The sequence below is a fragment of the Triticum dicoccoides genome, chromosome 3B (genome assembly GCF_002162155.2).
Source record: "Triticum dicoccoides isolate Atlit2015 ecotype Zavitan chromosome 3B, WEW_v2.0, whole genome shotgun sequence".
In the NCBI taxonomy this organism is placed as follows: Eukaryota; Viridiplantae; Streptophyta; class Magnoliopsida; order Poales; family Poaceae; genus Triticum; species Triticum dicoccoides.
Genome location: NC_041385.1, coordinates 474,466,084 through 474,483,197, shown reverse-complemented (window position 1 = coordinate 474,483,197; position 17,114 = coordinate 474,466,084). Strand labels below are relative to the sequence as shown.

Here is a 17,114-nt window from a genome sequence, read left to right as displayed (position 1 = left end):
GGGGGTGGTGGCGGGGGCGGCGCAGGGCGGCGGGGGCGGGGGCGGTGCGGTGGGTGGATGTGGGCGTCGGGGAGGAGAGAGGGAGAACAGAGAGAGTAATGGGGGGGCTCGGCTAGTTAGGTTAGTTAGGTCCAGCTTTTGCCGTCCGCTTTTTGGAATCTTTGCCGTCCACTGCGGACGGCAAAGAGGGAGGACGTTAAGTGTTTCCGTTAGTGGGTGCCACCTCCCTCTTTGCCGTCAGCCAGCGGACGACAAAGAGCGGGCAGATGGCAAAGGCCTCTATTGTCGTCTGCCCTTTCTTTGCCGTCTGCTTTTCGGTAACTGATGGCAAAGAGCTTCTTTGCCATCCGATAGCGGACGGCAAAGAGCTGGCAGATGGCAAAGTAGCTGATTTCAGTAGTGGCACCACATATTCTTTCACCCGCGACTACACCGACCCGCACGCTCCGCTACTTCGCCCCGTAGCACTGCAACACGCGATCCACACCGCCGCCCCGAGGCCGTCCCCATGGCTGCACCAACACGAGCACTACCAATGCGTCACCCCTTCAGGACGTAGCGCCACGGCACGCGGTCCACCCTGCCACCCCGAGGTCTTCCCCCGGCGTTGCCCCAACACGCGCACCGCCGCTGCGTCACCCCTTGGGCCATAGCGCCACGGCACACCGTGCACTCCGCCTTCCCCACGCGTCGACTTCTACGTGGGATGCACCAGAACGCCTACCTAGGAGCGGGAATGCCACCGTCCGCGCACGGTCTTCGTCGCGTTGCCGGGTTTCTTCCTTGCCTACTTCGAGCACCACAGCCGCGCTCCTACCGGCGACCGACGTGTCCCCCCATGGGCTGCCTCCGGTTCCGCCGACCACATGGTCATCCACCTCTTCGTCTTCGTCCAGCACCAGCTCATCGCCAGCGTCGTCGTCATCTTCCCTGACCACTTCATCTACTCCAACCACCGCGGGCGATATCTGCACATTATACCCCACACCGATTGGCGTCGAAACCGTCATCGGGTCATCTGCTAGCCCCTCTGACATGGCGTACAACTCGTACTGGTCCCTCTACGATGCTCGGTGCTGGCAACATCGACGCGTACCTTCGTCCACGATGTGTCCCCGGGTCTGGCAAGCCTGGTGCGACACCTCATCAACATCGACCTCTTCTGTCCAGCATGCTCGGTGCTGGCAACAACGACGCGTGCCTTCTTCCACGACGTGTCCTCGGGCTTGGCAAACCCGACGCAGCACCTCATCCACCCCGTCTTCATCCTGGTGCACCACTGCACCCCCGACTAACACAGCGCCCCTTGTGCCCATGGCTCCACGGCGACTACCTTGACACCAGCCACCCCAAGTCGACATCGATCATGGCGTCCCTCCACGGTTACCTTGACCACGGCTACACCACCCTACACTCTCGGCTACATCGACATCGGCACAAAGGGCTACCGCGTTGCTTGAGCAACCTCGTAGACTTCCACTCCAACCACAACATTTGCGATGCATCGACCTTTATGACTTTGGGGGTATGTTCCTCGGCTTACAACCTTTGGATTCTTCTCCAGTCTCACCATATGTGTCGCTACCGTTGTGACTGCAAAGGGATGTTGAGTATTGTGATTGTTTAAGAAACATAGGATAGACTAGGATTTGTTCTAGCTTGTCTTGTACTCCTATATATACGCCTACGAGGCTCAAGCAATACATCATCAATTCCACCAACCTCCCATCTATTCCCCTGACACGTGGGAAAAGCTTACTGGATTTCCTTCTGAAGAATCCCATGCTACGTTGTGTACTCCTGAAAATTGCATCTCTGTCCGGTGGCTGAGAGCCTTTCTCTTGTTATGTAATGAACCTTGTCTCGTTTGGTTTCAATGAAATGGAGCCCGGGGATGACGCCCGTGTTAATCAAAAAAAGATGTCAATTTATCGTAAATATCCCAATATCTATACAATATTTCAAGACAACAATAAAATGGGCCAGGAGATCTTGTTCAGAAACCTCAGCATTCCGATCCCGTGACAGCACTGAAGCAACACAGACGACGTCAAGAAACAACAGGCTACCTTCGCTTCATGTTATATACTAACATGGAGGCCTGGGTGCAAATCTTCAGAGCTCCCGGGACAAAACGTATCTTGATTTTGATTTATCTGAGCATTTTGATTTTGTAAGTTGTTCCAGAGCTTTCAAATTCCTCAACTGCGTAGTGTATACAAGAAAAACTAGGAGCCCCGCAGACCAGACCGCTCCATTCTGTTAGGAACCCCCCAAACTTGTGTTCCTTGGTCCTGCAAAATGTAATGATGAAATGTTAGAACTTAAGCATGCAATGTGCCTTAATGATGTTGCTTGCTCAACTTCACCCAGTGATTTCTTGATGATGAAAAGATTGCCTCAAATAAGAAAAACACAAAGAAAGCATTAAGTGGGCCATACTGAACTCCTGGTATTTCGCTATCAGAATTACGGACACAGAGAAAGTAGCACCGACCAGTAGAAGCTATGGACCGACTTTTTGCAGCCTGCGCTAAACTACAAGGTTGTATCCGAAATGGATGATAGAAAAAAAGGTTTTCATCAAAAGGTGTTATATCACAACCACGGATAAATCTTTGCTTTGAAACCAATCCTTGCATATATAACCTGTGATTCTTGATTGACAGAGATCACACAAGACAAACCAGTGAACAACTAATCAAGAAAAAGTTGCTTCGTTGATCAGAAATACATCTCTATAAAATAAATGTTATGAAACAAAAGTGACAAGAAAATATCATGTAGAAAGGATGCTTCTGGAAGTGCCAACGAATCACTGATAATGCTTCTCACTATTTAGGACCTTCGGCATATTTTAGAATAGATTTCGCTGCCTCATGTTTATGAAACGATTGTGCAACAGTAAGCATATGAAATATCACCACGCTTTTTCCTGGAGTTAAAAATAACATGAATCCATTTACTCTAGCACCGTATTCCCTCCTATGTTTCAGAGTTTCTTGTTTCCCGACTAAAAGGCTGTGCTAAGGTACAAGAATTTTGGTCAAGGCTTCTAGTTCAAATTGGACCTTCTGTTGACTACTAAATCATCTCCGTGCAATCACAATGTGACCCTTGCACGGCCACACGTGCACTCTGGTGGGATGTCGACATTTCAGGCAGGTCATGCCATAGCTTCTTTACGTGTGTAGTCATGTTGTTGCAAGAAAGACTTTTGTATGTGCTGTCATACATGATAGTAGCAAAGTAGTGGGGTTGTCAATTTCTAAAATCCTACTGCACTTGGGACTGTAACAAAGTAGTGGCTGGTCTATGGTAGGATAAAAAAGCAGTGACTCTGCAATTGCTCTCCTGTTGTATGCATTTGGCCCTCACAGGTCACAACACCGCAAACCAACAAACACATGGTCAACTTCACAGAGGTGCTCGCTGCCTAGGATGACATAATGAGCGGCCAACAACACACCTGCATGTTGGCCGTGATCCGGTCAATTTGCAAAGCTAGTAGCACAGTGGATATGTGAGTGGTTAGGTCACAGAACCAACCATAATAGGAGCAGGTAAATGGGCACATGTAGCAGAAGGACATGGTAGATGCATAGCAGGGCAAATCAACAAAAAATGTATGCGCATACGCCAATCTTATGAACATTTCCAGTTAGTGAAGGTCTCAAATGTGATCCCCACAAGACAGTGGGCCAGTTCTTTTTTTCCTTTGGACCGATGGATCCGTTAGTGGGAGCACTGTTGCGCTTGCACTTGCAGTTCCCTACATTTTCATTGTATTTTTCTCACTCCACTCTCCTCTAGCACACTGTGACAGCTGTCAGTATGCACTCACCCCACTTACTGTTGCCTGCCCCATTCGCTCAGCAGTTGCCAGTTGATAGTGGGTGGTGCACTGTATCAACTTTGGTTAAATGATACATTTTCACTCCTTCAACATTAAAGGTTTCATATTTCACCAAACAGGCACCATTATAACATGCAGAGATAGAGCCTTGTCATCACTATGCCATTGGTATTTTGTGAAATACTCAGCTCAAGAAATGGCTAGGACATAATCTAATTGTGACAATCTTTTTGCAGACTAAAGCCATCACTCCATGCATAGCTGACCAAGAGGAAGACTACGAACAATTTGAAGTCTAGTTAGTGCTATCTACCATTCGAAGCTATATGTGACATTTCATCCAATATGACAAGGATATGGCACGGTTAACACAAAAATGCTTTAAAAGAAGAACGCACAGCATAGGTTTTAAAGTAGCTTGAGCCAAATGCAGTTGACCTTGTGTTGTGGGATATCAAGTTTCAGCATTATCCTGTTGAACAACCATTACTGGTAGACCATATCCAAAGTTAAAACCTTTTTTCTCTTTCCTACAGCTTGACCCATCACCCAGTATAAAAGGGGCAGAGACACAATAGCTTCTCGCCAACAATCCTCCAGGGAAAACACTCCTTCAGCAGCTAGCAGAGAACAACATGCCTAAACCCACTTTTGTACTCGCCATCATCCTTCTAATTGCTCTCTTCAGTGCATCTGCAGGTATGATGTTTGCTATTTGTTCTTCCCGGTATTTTACTCCGTCATTATTAAATGTATAAATGACAAGTTCTTTTTTCATGCAGGTCAAACCATAGTGGTGGAAATTGATAATGATGTTCCCCCGAAGTTCATAAAGGTCTGCCTATGTTGTTCTCAAAGTTTTTGACATAGCCATCTAAGGCAATGCTTATTGTATTTCGTTATTTCCATTCCATAGACATATACTCCCTCTGTAAACTAATGTAAGACATTTTTGCAGTTCAAATTGAACTTAAAAAACATCTTATATTAGTGTATAGAAGTAGTATGTGAGTACTAACTAATACTCCCTCCGTTCCTAAATATAAGTCTTTTTAGAGGTTTCAATTGAACTACAACATACGGATGTATATAGACATATTTTAGAGTGTAGATTCACTCATTTTGCCCCATATGTAGTCCCTTGTTGAAATCTCTAAAAAGACTAATATTTCGGAACGGAGGGAGTACTTTCTAGCTCTTTATGTTTTCCTATAACGGTTGGTCACTTTTGCTAGACAACTTATGCTTCACAAGAAGAAATATATCTACAGTTTATGCTTCAAATCGACAAATGCCAGATAAACAGAATAACACTTCTGTTTTCACTCATATGCTTAATTCCATGTATTCTTGTTCTTTGTGCTCTAAATGCAGGGGCACAGCAGGAAGATTCTCACAGAGATTCAGGACTATGACTATGGAGGAGCAAACTCTAGGCATGATCCACGCAGAAGGCCCGGGAGGAATGGCTAGAGAGTTAAGACCCTTCGTGCATATCCCTGCATATGACAGTGTGGAGGTATTACTATGAAAGCAGGTCATATGAGGGACCAGTCACTCGCGGTAGCAAGCCTATATGATTTTCAAATTCCCTGCAGTATGGTTTATATATCCAAATAGATCAGAGAGCGCGATAGATATTACTCGTATCCCCTAAATAGTCTAGCCGCGTGAAGTTGAGACTTGTTCATTGGCACTAAGTGCTACAAAAGCATACATGATGCAGAGGGTTATCTATGATGCCATTTGGCGCAGTTATAATAATTTCTTGTGAGCTCAAGCTGCTCTGTTCTCTTCTGTTTTGTTCTTGATTCTGACTAGAACCAGAATCTCCCACACTAGGGCATGCTTGTGTACAAGCACACTCATCACATATACAACTGAGGATAATAATTCAAGCATAGAGAAGGCAGTAAAGAGTAATTGGAGAGTGAGTTGTGAGATATACTTACTATAGAGCATGTGATTCTATTCAATTCCCTTCTTCTTTTATGAAATAAGGCCCAGGCTTGATAGGATAAGGATAAAGGTAACCCTCTGGCCGAGAAAATCCAGCTTCATTCATACGGTCACTGAGCACATGCAATATAGGTTTTTTCAATCCATACTCATGCCTGTGCTTCTCAAGATAGGCGTTAGCTTCTTCTGCCACCTCCATTGTGAATGCGAATCTGTTCTCTTGAGATAACATGAGCTGGTTGATATCCAAGCACACAAGCTTCCCATTTTCCCTTACTTTTCTCACTTTCTCTTCTAAGAAAGGGATACGATCCAACTTGTAACGCAACATGTCATCCTCTTTGGTCTGCCAAAAATGAAAGGGGATTTTTGAGCATGATGCCACTATGACGCTAGCAAATAACATGGAAATAAGGAAAGAATGTGAAATTTCTAAAGCATGTCAACAATGCTCACTATTCCATTTCATCTGATTTTATCCCATGGCAATTTTATTGTCTATGTAAACAACAAATGTGTGACATACAGCTGCTTGCATACCTGCATAACTGCTCGGAAATGGCCAAGCAGTGCTGAACATGTGACACAATTTACCTAAAAGGAAAAGAAGGCAGCTCGTTCCTACTTCCTATAACAATGAACGAACTGTCTAGAAGAAGCATAGTGTAAGTCAGCGGCGTAAATCGGTTGGGAAAGAAGTCTGCAGTATAACAGCCGCTGACTTCTTATTTGACAGTTTGAAACAACCTGCAATTCAATGCAAGGTCATGAGCCAGCATGACCAAAGGGCCTGCACAAAACCGATAATACATCGCGTAACTTATCATAACGGAATAAGCAATCACACAACTCTCCAAATCGTAAATGTGTGCAAGCGATTAAACCTGTTAAGTGTACACCTTGATTCAGTGTTGTGCTGTTACATTAGCTTGTCACACGTTCAGTTATTCTGTGACTTGTCTTAGCCTGTAACTAGCCCACGATGCGCGATTCAGTGAGCGTCTGGCTCAGTGACTGCTAAAAGCAGAGCTATAAATATGTACCCCTGTACTGAACTTCGACGAACACAAGCCAATCATTTATCCTGTGGTTTAGATTTTATCAAATACCACATGGTAATGGACGCCGAATGATGGTTCTCGGGCCTCCTGAACACCACTATGCCCAACCTACGACGCAAAAGTTCTAGGCCCAATCGTATTTTATTCGGCAGCAAGCTCGTCCTTCGATTATTCACCGTCCTAGTTCCAACAGAAACAACCACGCAGAGATGAGGAGACCGCCTTGTTCGGCTGTTGCGCATACCAGTTTCCGGCGACGCCACACTCGCCGCCCACCGCTTACTCGCCCGTCCCCGCCCCCCTTCCCACTTCCAGGCTCACTGCTCTGCTTTTTCTACGAGATAATGGAAACAGCATGATAAGGATTGCGTCAGTTGGGCGAGGAGGAGAAGAAAAGGGGAAGGGAAGTAGGTTGCCTGGGTCGGGCTTCCACCTGAGCCTTCATGGAGATGGTGGCAGCGCTGCGGCTAGTCCTTCCGCCCGATTGAGGGGTGGAGGGGAGGCCGGCGGCGAGGTGCCCGTGGTGGTGGCGGGCGGCGAAGGAAGCGGCCATTGCCATGGCCATTTTTTGGACCGGGATGTTCGCGAGGCTGTTTCTTACCTCATCCAGTTATCGAGCCGTTTGGGCACGAGCAAGCGCTGCTTTTTTTTTTCGAGGGATGGCACCCATATATGGGCTTCCAGGATAGCCCAAATAAACCCTAAGGGCCCAGCGACAGACCATTGGAGGAGAGCCCCCAATGCTCCGTGCGTCAAAATGCTGGGGAAACGCACAGAGCGTCAGAAACTGGGCTCATATCACACACTTTTTTTGAAAGTTTCATACATTTTCTAAAACGTGTTCAGTCATTGAAGCATTTTTATTTATTTTTAAAAAATTCCTCGTACCAGATGAAAAAAAATTAAAGTTCATGATTATTTTTTGAAAAAAATTATTGTCCACCCCCAACTATTTGAATTCGCCCCAAACTCGGCAGTTGCCCCATAACTTGATCATTGTAACTCTTTGGTGATATAATTTCAAACAAAATAGGAGTAGGCTTGTTACTTGCAAAACAAGAGCCTCACCCGCAAAAAAAAACAAGAGCCCAAACGTGTGTAAAATATGTCATCATTTTTTATTTTGTATCTGAGGTTAGTTGCAACTATCATATAAATAAAGTGTGGTGCATGCATTGTTGTTAGGTACTTTGACAAAAAAATAAAAATAAACCTATTTTCAAAGGACACTCTTTTCTAAAATTTGTGAACATTTTTGGGATATACCAATATTTCACAATTAAAAACATTTAATTCGTTAGTTTCTTTCCTTTTGCCTTTTAAATTTTACTTTATTTTAACACAGGTGTTTCCAACAAAATGATTTTTTCATAAATATCTTGAAATTTTTATTGAAAACTTTCTACAAAAATTATTTCTAAAAAAAATTCACAACTTATTTTACAATTTTATGAATTATTTTGAATTTCAAGATCATTTATTAAAATGTGAACATATTGTTTAGAAATTCATGAAGTTCTAAAATTTATACACATTTTTTAAAATTCAGAGAGAAACACAAACTCAAAATTGTGAATATTACTAAAATTTGCATTCATGAACCTTTTCAAATCTATCAAAAAAACTACTAGCTGATTTTTTTGGTCATTAACGACGACTATTTTTTATAGAGGAACAATAAGACAAAAAAAGAGGCAAGAGAACACAATTGGGCTCGGCAAAACGCATAATCTAGCGACATTCCGCCGCAACAGGTGCATAATAGGAGTTCTGACGAAGTTCGAGGGTGATAATGCCATAAGTCCAAAATAAACCTTAAATTTGTAGGTAAAAACTAAATCAAACTCTGAACTTTGAATCCCAGAAATTGGCACTCTGAACTTGTAATCTCGGTCTATTTCGGCCCCTAGACCTGTTTGCCACACTAGGAATAAGATAATCCCGTCCGGAATAACCTTTACACTAAGGGACAAGAATCTGGGCCGGCCCACTATAACACAACAAGAAATCGTGAACTTCTCAGAAATTAAAAAATATTCCTGTTTTCTAATTTTCGCACAAATACAACTCATTTTGTGTTTTTTCTATTTTTCTGGAATTTCAAAATTCTATTTGTGTTTTTAAAAACTGTTTGTGATTTCAAAAAAGAGTTCTCAAAAAAATCAGAATTTCAACAGTTTTTCACATGCTATGAAAATGTTTCGGATTTCAAAAATTGTGTCACATTTTATAAATAATGTTTTTGGAATTTTGTAAATAATGTTTTCAGAAAATGTTTCGGATTATTGGCTAAGGACTTGACTGGGCCGGCCCACCAGACATGAAAATTAAAAAAACAGGAACAAATTTCGAAATCTGAACAAATTAAAATAAAATATTTTGTGACACCTAAAAAATATCACTAGTTTGAAAAAAATGTATGGACCAATTCAAACAAATGTTTATACAATGTATAATATTTGTGTGATTCAAAAAATGTTTAGTATATCCGAAAAAATGTAACATTTCAAAAATGTTCACGAGTTTTAAAAAATGTGTTTGTGACATTTAAAAAAAAATGTGTGTACAATGTAAACAAATATGTTTGCATGTCGTAAAAAAAATGTGCCTTACGCTTAACAAAATATATATGTGGCATGTGTTTGAAAAAAGTGTATACAAATTTAGAAATTCTGAACCATGCAAAAGAGTGTTCGTGTAGTTTTATGAAATATTTATTGTCATTAATAAAATGTAAACATGTATTTAAAAAAATTGAAACATGTAATTAAAAAATTACATAATGTATTTGAAAATATCAAATGTTTATGAAATAATATTTTATGTGTGCGTTAAAAATGTACATTGGGTACGAAGAAAAAATTAGACACTAAGTCCTCTCAAGGTTTGTAAAAAAGATAAAGAAAAGAAATGAAAAAGAAAAAAAAACAAAGAAAAACCAGAGCAGTGTGCGCGCGCGAGCGACTGTGCTAATGGGCCGGCCCAATTGAGCAAATACCGGCTAAGTCCTCTCAAGGTTTGAAATAGACCGGGATAATAGAGTTTTGTGTGCTGATTTCAGGGATTGAGAGTTCAAGGTTTAATTTAGCTTTCACCTACAAATTCAAGGTTTGTTTTGGACTTTTTTCGATAACATTTGCAGAGTGCGTTGATATGTGGGAGGGATTCTACAACAAGTGTGGAGGTTGGCTTTGGTGCCTATTTGATGTAATATTGGTTTTAACATATTTTTATGTAATTATTAATCAAGCAAAACTCTTCTAAATTAATGATATGAGGCAAAAAAAAAAGTTGCTTCATATTTTAGGTGAAAAATACAGTCCAATTCCTTGTTAGTGAAGCAGTGAGTTAACGGTGCTCAAATCATTAATTGGATGCTTAAATTGAATTGTCCTGTCTAGCTTTGAAACTTTGTTTTATAAAACTATGTTGTTCCATCTAACATAAAATTACGGGCGTGTGTCTTCTGTTGTTTGGAAGCAAATATCTTACTGTGGCTGGCCTTTGCCTAATGAGTGCATCCAGCCAACCAGAACTTGCACATTGCAAGGCCTAAGCAAAGATATTAATAAGTCAAGTATGGCCAACTCAAGGGTGTCCAATTCATTACAATGTGTCATGTACCAATAGCAACCAAATTTTAAATTATTGCCTCTAGATGTTTGCTCCCTAGCACTATATTCTTTTGGAACTCCGACTTCTCAAAGTGGTGCCCGAGATTGAATAAGTTGCACGTCTTCAAATGAGATATGGAATTTTTTATTATGAAAAGTAGCATCGTTAGGGCATAACTAAATTACCAACATGTAATGAAACTTTTGAAATATAAATGCAAGCTTACCGTTTCCCATCAGTTTGAGCTTTCGAAAGAATTGATTGATGCATCCAATTTTACATGGTACCAGAGACTAAAGGTCTTGACTTCAAGACTTGACTAATGCAATTTAAATATAATTACAGTCCACTTCCAGTTCATGCTTAGCCTCGGGAGAGCCACACATGAGAGGGAGTATTGAAGTATAAATGCATAGCCCATATTTCATCATCATTTTAAGCTTTTCGGAGAACTAGCTGGCGCATGCAATACAGACATTTTAACTGAAAATTCTAAGTGCATGCCTCAATTATTGTCTTCTAACCAAAGGTTCCAGAATATGAGTAATATTAGTGGGGGTTTTAATGTTCAAAGTGATATGCACAATCCCTAAACAGAGCATGCCACATCACACTCAAAATGCAAGTGTTGAATGATTTCGTCTTGCCATTCGAACTATGAGAATTGCTCCTTTGCCAGTTACTTTAGGGTTTAGGTGTTGAAGTACAACTTAACAAGTTGTCCTTAGTTAGCGTTGCGAATCACATCCTTCCCTAGGACATGGCGTTTCAGCTCCCGAACTCAAATGTACCATTGTGAACAGTAAAATTGACACAAATATTAAATAAATAAATAAATACTGAATTTTCTTGGCGACGAACATTGTTGAATGGTGTACATACCTGGAAGATTTCATGAAGAAAAAACATTCTTAATGTTGGGGAGAAAATACTGATGATCCAAAAAGACTATTTTTGAAAGCATTTTGGAGAGGTGATTTTGTTATTTTTGCTCAGACCTCCACTGGTGTGCTTTCATCGCCAAAATACACGTAGGCAGAAAAGTAAGCAACATTTGTTGTTTAAAAAATCAGAATATTTTGATTCTTTTTTACTTTTTTATTTTACTGCTTATAAGGGTGCATTTGAGATCGGGAGTAGAAGGGCACTTTGGGCCTAAATACCACTATTACTAGTACAAGGCATGTCTAGACTATGATGATCTAGACAGATCACAACACAACAGTAATTATTTGCCTTTTATCACTGTCCATGTTCGTTCTAATCTTGATCTCTTTTTGTTCCGTTGTTACTTGGTCTCGTACCAATATGAGAAGGCGATAACACATATATCACATGCATTTGATGCTTTTCATATGTTTCGCCACCGTCCTAGTGACTCTGTCCAAATAATGACTCTAGCCCAAGTTACTTTTCAACAATATCAATAGGTGCCCAAATTAACTAGTGAAAATGATATTGTTGGCTTGAAGCTAGAATCATTGAGAACTTTGTATTTTCTACTAGTGTGTTGTAAACAAATAATAGTCGACATGCTTTGCAATACAAGGTATCAAAGTGCCTTTCTGAAATCTAAAATTTTGAACAACTTTCTAGATCTTGCAATATTTGAAAATGTTGATAGTTGGGATTAAACGTAACATATGTCAACAAAATACACAACTCAGAATTAGGGCTTTGGAGAGGGTTAGCAAAAGAGAACTTAAGGCATCTCCAATGTTGATCCTCAAAATGGACACCGTAATTGACCAGTCCGCAGACACGCCATCCAAGCCTATCTCCTAAATGTCTGCCCCAGTTTTTTTTACTTTATGCCTGCAACACCCAAAATAAATATAGAAAATAGCACAATTTTGTTGGAGATATGCCCTAAAGGCAATCATGTATGATGATATTTCCTATGTGTTTATGAATAAAGATAGTCGTTGGACATTATCAATGATGTATATCAACAAGTACATGACTTGTTTGTGGGACTATGCATTGTATGATGACTGTCCTAAAAGGTCCCTAGTCGCAAGGGCTGTGTGGACGCACAGCTGACTAGACTAGCATATGACACGGTAGATGGCTCGGTCTCACTAGCCATTGAGCATTGGATGTTAACCGGATAATATTGACTTGGAAAGGTCTGGTCGGATCCGACATAGTCGGATCCGAGTCGAGATAATGTCCTTTTTAGTCGGACAGACCCAATTGTGAGACGCAGCGATATGTCATCTGTGAGTCTCTAGTGCAACATACGTTCTATGTCCTAAGACCTAAGCTGACGCATGTACTTGGGATGGTGAAAGACTTGCTTTGGACCGACCAAACACTACTCCGTGACTGGGTAGTTACAAAGGTAGGTTTTCGAGCTTATCCAGACCCATGCTGCGAGACATGGTTGAGCAAGATGGGATTTGCCCCCACCGATCAGGAGAGATATACTCTGGGCCTCTCGTGTGATCCGACCAGGATAAGCATGGCCATGCGATAGGGATTATGAGATAATCCGGTTTGGGTCGGCATCATTGGAACGAGAAAGAGGTCGGGCTAGCACAAGGATTACTGACTTGCCTTGAGCCTGACAATATATATCGTGTGGCAAAGGGAATGAAAGTGTGATGTACAGGTTCGTCAACCGGCTTCATAGTCTGCTTGGTGGTCGGCATGCCTTGCTAGAGGCCACTACCAACCAAGCAGGTGGAGGTGATCCGACCTGCGACCAAGCCAACTTGAACCTAAGGGGTCACGCGCTTAAGGGAAGGAACCTGTGAGGCCTGATCTGACTCCACCAGTTAGATGTGATCCTACTTGGACTCAGACCCCGGCCGAATAGCTTTTGGGCTTTAGGATCCGTGCGAGGCCCAGGTGTTGAGCCCGCGATGGATGCCTATATGCAGTGGAGGTGCGACACACTTATTAAATTGATCGCTTCAGTGCCGTCATTAGGACTTTTGCATGTGTTGCAACTAGCCACCTCCACTCGTCATCGGTTGTGTGATCGGACCTAGCAATCCGCCGCACGACGTTTCTCCTACACGCGCGGATACCGTTAGAGACGGTGCACTTGCGCCGCTCTGGTGAACTAGTTCGCGGGATTCGATCGGCTACGTGGGAGATCGACGAGGAGGAGACGACTCCGGAGATGCGCTGCCCCAACTGACTTCCACTGCACGGTACTGCGCGTCTAGTGGTAATGGTCCGTGATCCATCTCTGTAGCATGTTTCTAGATGTTCTTCGGGTAGAAAAATTTTAATTTGCAGTCGAAGCACCGTACTGTAGAACCCAATAAATTTAACCGTAAATAACATGCAAGTATCACTATTATATCAGTAATTTAAATGTAAATATTACATCCGAGATAATCGAATGTTCAACCTTAGTGATTGTAGAAACCTTAGTAGCACCCTAGGTCATGAGTTCGACTCCTAATAGAAGCGGGTTTAAATAGGTCTCGAAATAAAATTATGGAATAAAGGATTGTAGGTGGTTGCTCTATAGTAGATAGTAAAAAATGGATGTTCAACAAGTTTTTCGAATTCAATGATCGAGTCAGAATCGACACAAGTCATTCCACACACTGTTGCCCTTGGGCTTCATCCAATAATGTACTCCCTCCGGTCAGTTTTAGTCTGCATATAAGTCTTGCCCGAAGTCAAAGTATCTATACTTTGACCAAATTTATATAAAAAAGTATCAACATTCACAATGTCAAATCAATATTGTTAGATTTCTTATGAAATATAGTTTCATAGTATATATATTTAGTATTGTAGATGTTCATGTTTTTTATATATTGTCAAAGTTTGCAAAAGAAAAAAAACTGACTTACACAAATCTAATACGCGAAGTAAAAAAGACTGGAGGAAATATGAGTGTAGGACAAATATGAGTATGTCGAGGGTTCGTGTTGAAAATGACCTTACTGATGGCCTTTGAGTTCTCGTGAGGTGCTAGATTTGTGGCATGGATGTTTAGGCAAGCACCCAGTTTCTGCAAAATAACGACGGCTGATTAATTGATGTAGTACGATCTAAGCGCCAATGTGTTTGCCGACGGGGACGACTCTTGAATAGCTGCCAAATTAAGGTGCTTAACGTATCTATGCTATGGCAGTCGTCAATAGTATGAACCATCCGGTTAGACTGTGTGCTACCAATATCACGTGAAGAAAAGGACAGGGGTGATTAAAATTGTAGGGGCCCGCGAGCCTCGAATTGGCCGGGAACAGTGAATGAACCTGGACTTTGGTCCAGTGACGCACCTTTGTTTTGGTTCGGACGGTGGCTAGGATGGTTATTTTCATCGTCCTGCCCTTGCCGGAAGCCCGGAATTGTCAAAACTAGATGATATCCCGCGCGTTGCTGCGGGATTTCATAAGCACATGATGTAAACTACAAAGTTGAATTGTAGATGTGATCATACATTGAAAACAAATACAACCATAGACACACCAATGGAGTGCCGTTATGCTAACAGACCACTATGATAGCTAGTTATAAAATTAATTACACCCATATACTGACTGATAACAAAGCTAAATTTGAGATAATGTAAATGTACGTTTATGAGAACACTAAGAGAACAATTTAATTTTTATGGTGTGATCTCTGTGTCGTGTCAAGTGCTTGTAGCTTAGGTGTTTCCTTGTCGGCTACAAAAATGTAAGGAGGCATGCATGATTAGTAAAAAAGAAAAAAACTACATGCAGATTGTATTTTCTGATGTAGTGATGCATATGTTTCTTGTGGTTCATTGATTTGCATCTCTGCATACAAAAATCTCGTTGAAATATTGCAAACACAAATAAGTAGATGCAACCTTATAGTGATCAATGTTGACATTTACTGTCACTACAGCATCTATGTCGTGAAGGTCTTGTTATGGGATTTCTCAACGGATTTGATGTTATGTTGGATGGTTTCCAGTTTCGGAGAAAAATGAATCAGTTCATTATTTGGCTATAGACAATGAACTCTATCTTTTTACATGGGATAACATTAGTGGCAGCACATGAGTTGAAACTTGAGAACACAATGTTTGAGTTGCCAAGAAAATGGTAAGCATCACAACAAACTGTTCGCTGCAAAGACAATACAAAATCAGTCCATTAGGAAAAAAATTCAATTGGTACACATATACAAAAGTAAGATAAAGATTGTGCAGTTCGATTGAAAACTACGTCAACATATGCTGATATATAACTCGCAAATCAACACAGATTGTTTCTATTTTCCATGTAAAAATTTACAACTTCATAAGAAAAGAGAGATAGAAAATAGACCATATTCCAGTAGATGTCTATTCATTCTATATGCTCTCTAGGATACTATCAGGGTAAAGTGTATTTTGCTATGAATCTATGATGCATTTCCATTCCGTGGATCATTTGCTAGGAGCCTAGGACAACGTGACCTGCAAAAGCAGTAGAGGGGATGGTCAGTGTTCTGACATAGATTAAACATTTCTACAAAAACAAACAGACCCTCGACCTACTTGGATTGTGATCGAATACCTTGTCGACATAGAGTTAAAAAATGCAGAAACTAAAGGGACGGAAATGAGATTAATTTCCGTATCGGGGCATGTAAAATTTAGTAGCTAAATTTCCAAACTATCAGCATATCAAGCTCCTCCATCTCAGATACAGTTCCATAATTGAGCTTTGCATCGTCCCAGGCATGAATTTTTCCAAGACAGCAAACCCACACAAACCTGTAATAAATGGATGGGCGGGTGCCTAATCAACAGACGTTGTGAGGAAGAGGCTGCATGGAGAACCAGGGACAGATAGAGGGGAGGTGATGTCCACGGCTGCAGATGTGTCCCAACTAACACGCTTTGTACCAGCACTATATGTGTGTCAATAATTGATATATCCAGAAGGCGAAACCTGGCCAATCTCCATCAAGGGCATCCTGCATGTGCTCGTATTTGTGGTGATGATGGGAACGAAGATAAAGCAATTACATCAGTTACCTGTACATAGGAGGGGTCTACACAAATTTGAAGATGGTATAGGGGAAGGGCGGTGGAGCTAGGCTGCAAATGGTACTGGCAAATCTCTCGCCATATGAGTCCACCGGTGGCAGGGACGTCGCAGCTCCTCGATGTCAAATCCGGTGGTGCCGGGGGTTTGCAAGGTCAGATGCTGGTGCCGGGGGTTTGCAAGGTCAGATGCAACGCCATCATTGGGACCAGCAAAGAGGAGGTAAATTTATATGTGTGGATTGGTAAGGCCAAGGGATGGTCACAGTAGTGTTAAACATGCAAACAGGACCGGGGGATAGATTAGTGGGAACGGTAACAGAATCATGGGAGAAGATTAGCAGGCGTCTCGGCTTCTATTAATAGATGAGATGTTTCATCGGTTTAGAAGACCAAGAGGAGCCACTACAGAGATTAAAATCACAGGATTATTTTATTAAAAAAAGATATTTTGCTTAGGTGGCAGATTTGATAAGGTGGAAGACTGATTGGCTGTGTTTGGAAACTGAATAATGACATGGCACATCGCTGATGTGGATAGTGTGCATGTTGAGAGAATAGGAAGTAGTGGGGAGCAACTTCTTAAGAATGGTAGATATACTGATTTTTTTTTGTCTCGACCTGCATTCATTAAAAAGAAAAAAATTGC

At 41.6% G+C, this 17,114-nt stretch overlaps 1 protein-coding gene and 1 long non-coding RNA gene across 3 annotated transcripts; one reads left to right on the top strand and one right to left on the bottom strand.

The window, feature by feature from the left end:
* Positions 1-1,904: 1,904 nt before the first annotated feature.
* On the bottom strand, positions 1,905-7,510 carry LOC119276611 (protein PLASTID TRANSCRIPTIONALLY ACTIVE 7-like). 2 transcript variants are annotated; one of them, XM_037557737.1, is made up of 4 exons: positions 7,310-7,508; positions 7,121-7,210; positions 5,809-6,161; positions 1,905-2,294 (listed from the first exon to the last, which is right to left on the bottom strand). In XM_037557737.1, exons 1-3 carry the CDS (start codon positions 7,439-7,441, stop codon positions 5,829-5,831), a joined length of 555 nt encoding a protein of 184 aa, XP_037413634.1. In that variant the 5' UTR covers positions 7,442-7,508; the 3' UTR covers positions 1,905-2,294; positions 5,809-5,828. The 2 variants fall into 2 exon arrangements, with proteins under 2 accessions (XP_037413634.1, XP_037413635.1); XM_037557738.1 differs by lacking the exon at positions 7,121-7,210 and having other exon boundaries at positions 7,310-7,510.
* Positions 3,591-5,792, top strand: LOC119276612. The gene is made up of 3 exons (XR_005136673.1): positions 3,591-4,555; positions 4,639-4,691; positions 5,231-5,792. It is a non-coding gene; the product is annotated as an uncharacterized LOC119276612 (long non-coding RNA).
* Positions 7,511-17,114: the final 9,604 nt, after the last annotated feature.

Bases quoted from the DNA above. Each gene is read 5' to 3' on its own strand.
- LOC119276611 (XM_037557737.1), bottom strand. From the start codon at position 7,441: ATGGCCATGGCAATGGCCGCTTCCTTCGCCGCCCGCCACCACCACGGG. The intron at 7,211-7,309 runs GTGGAAGCCCGA...ATTATCTCGTAG, and splicing joins CCATCTCCATGAAGGCTCAG to AAAAAGCAGAGCAGTGAGCC. The intron at 6,162-7,120 runs GTATGCGCAACA...CATTTTTGGCAG, and splicing joins TGTGGCGTCGCCGGAAACTG to ACCAAAGAGGATGACATGTT.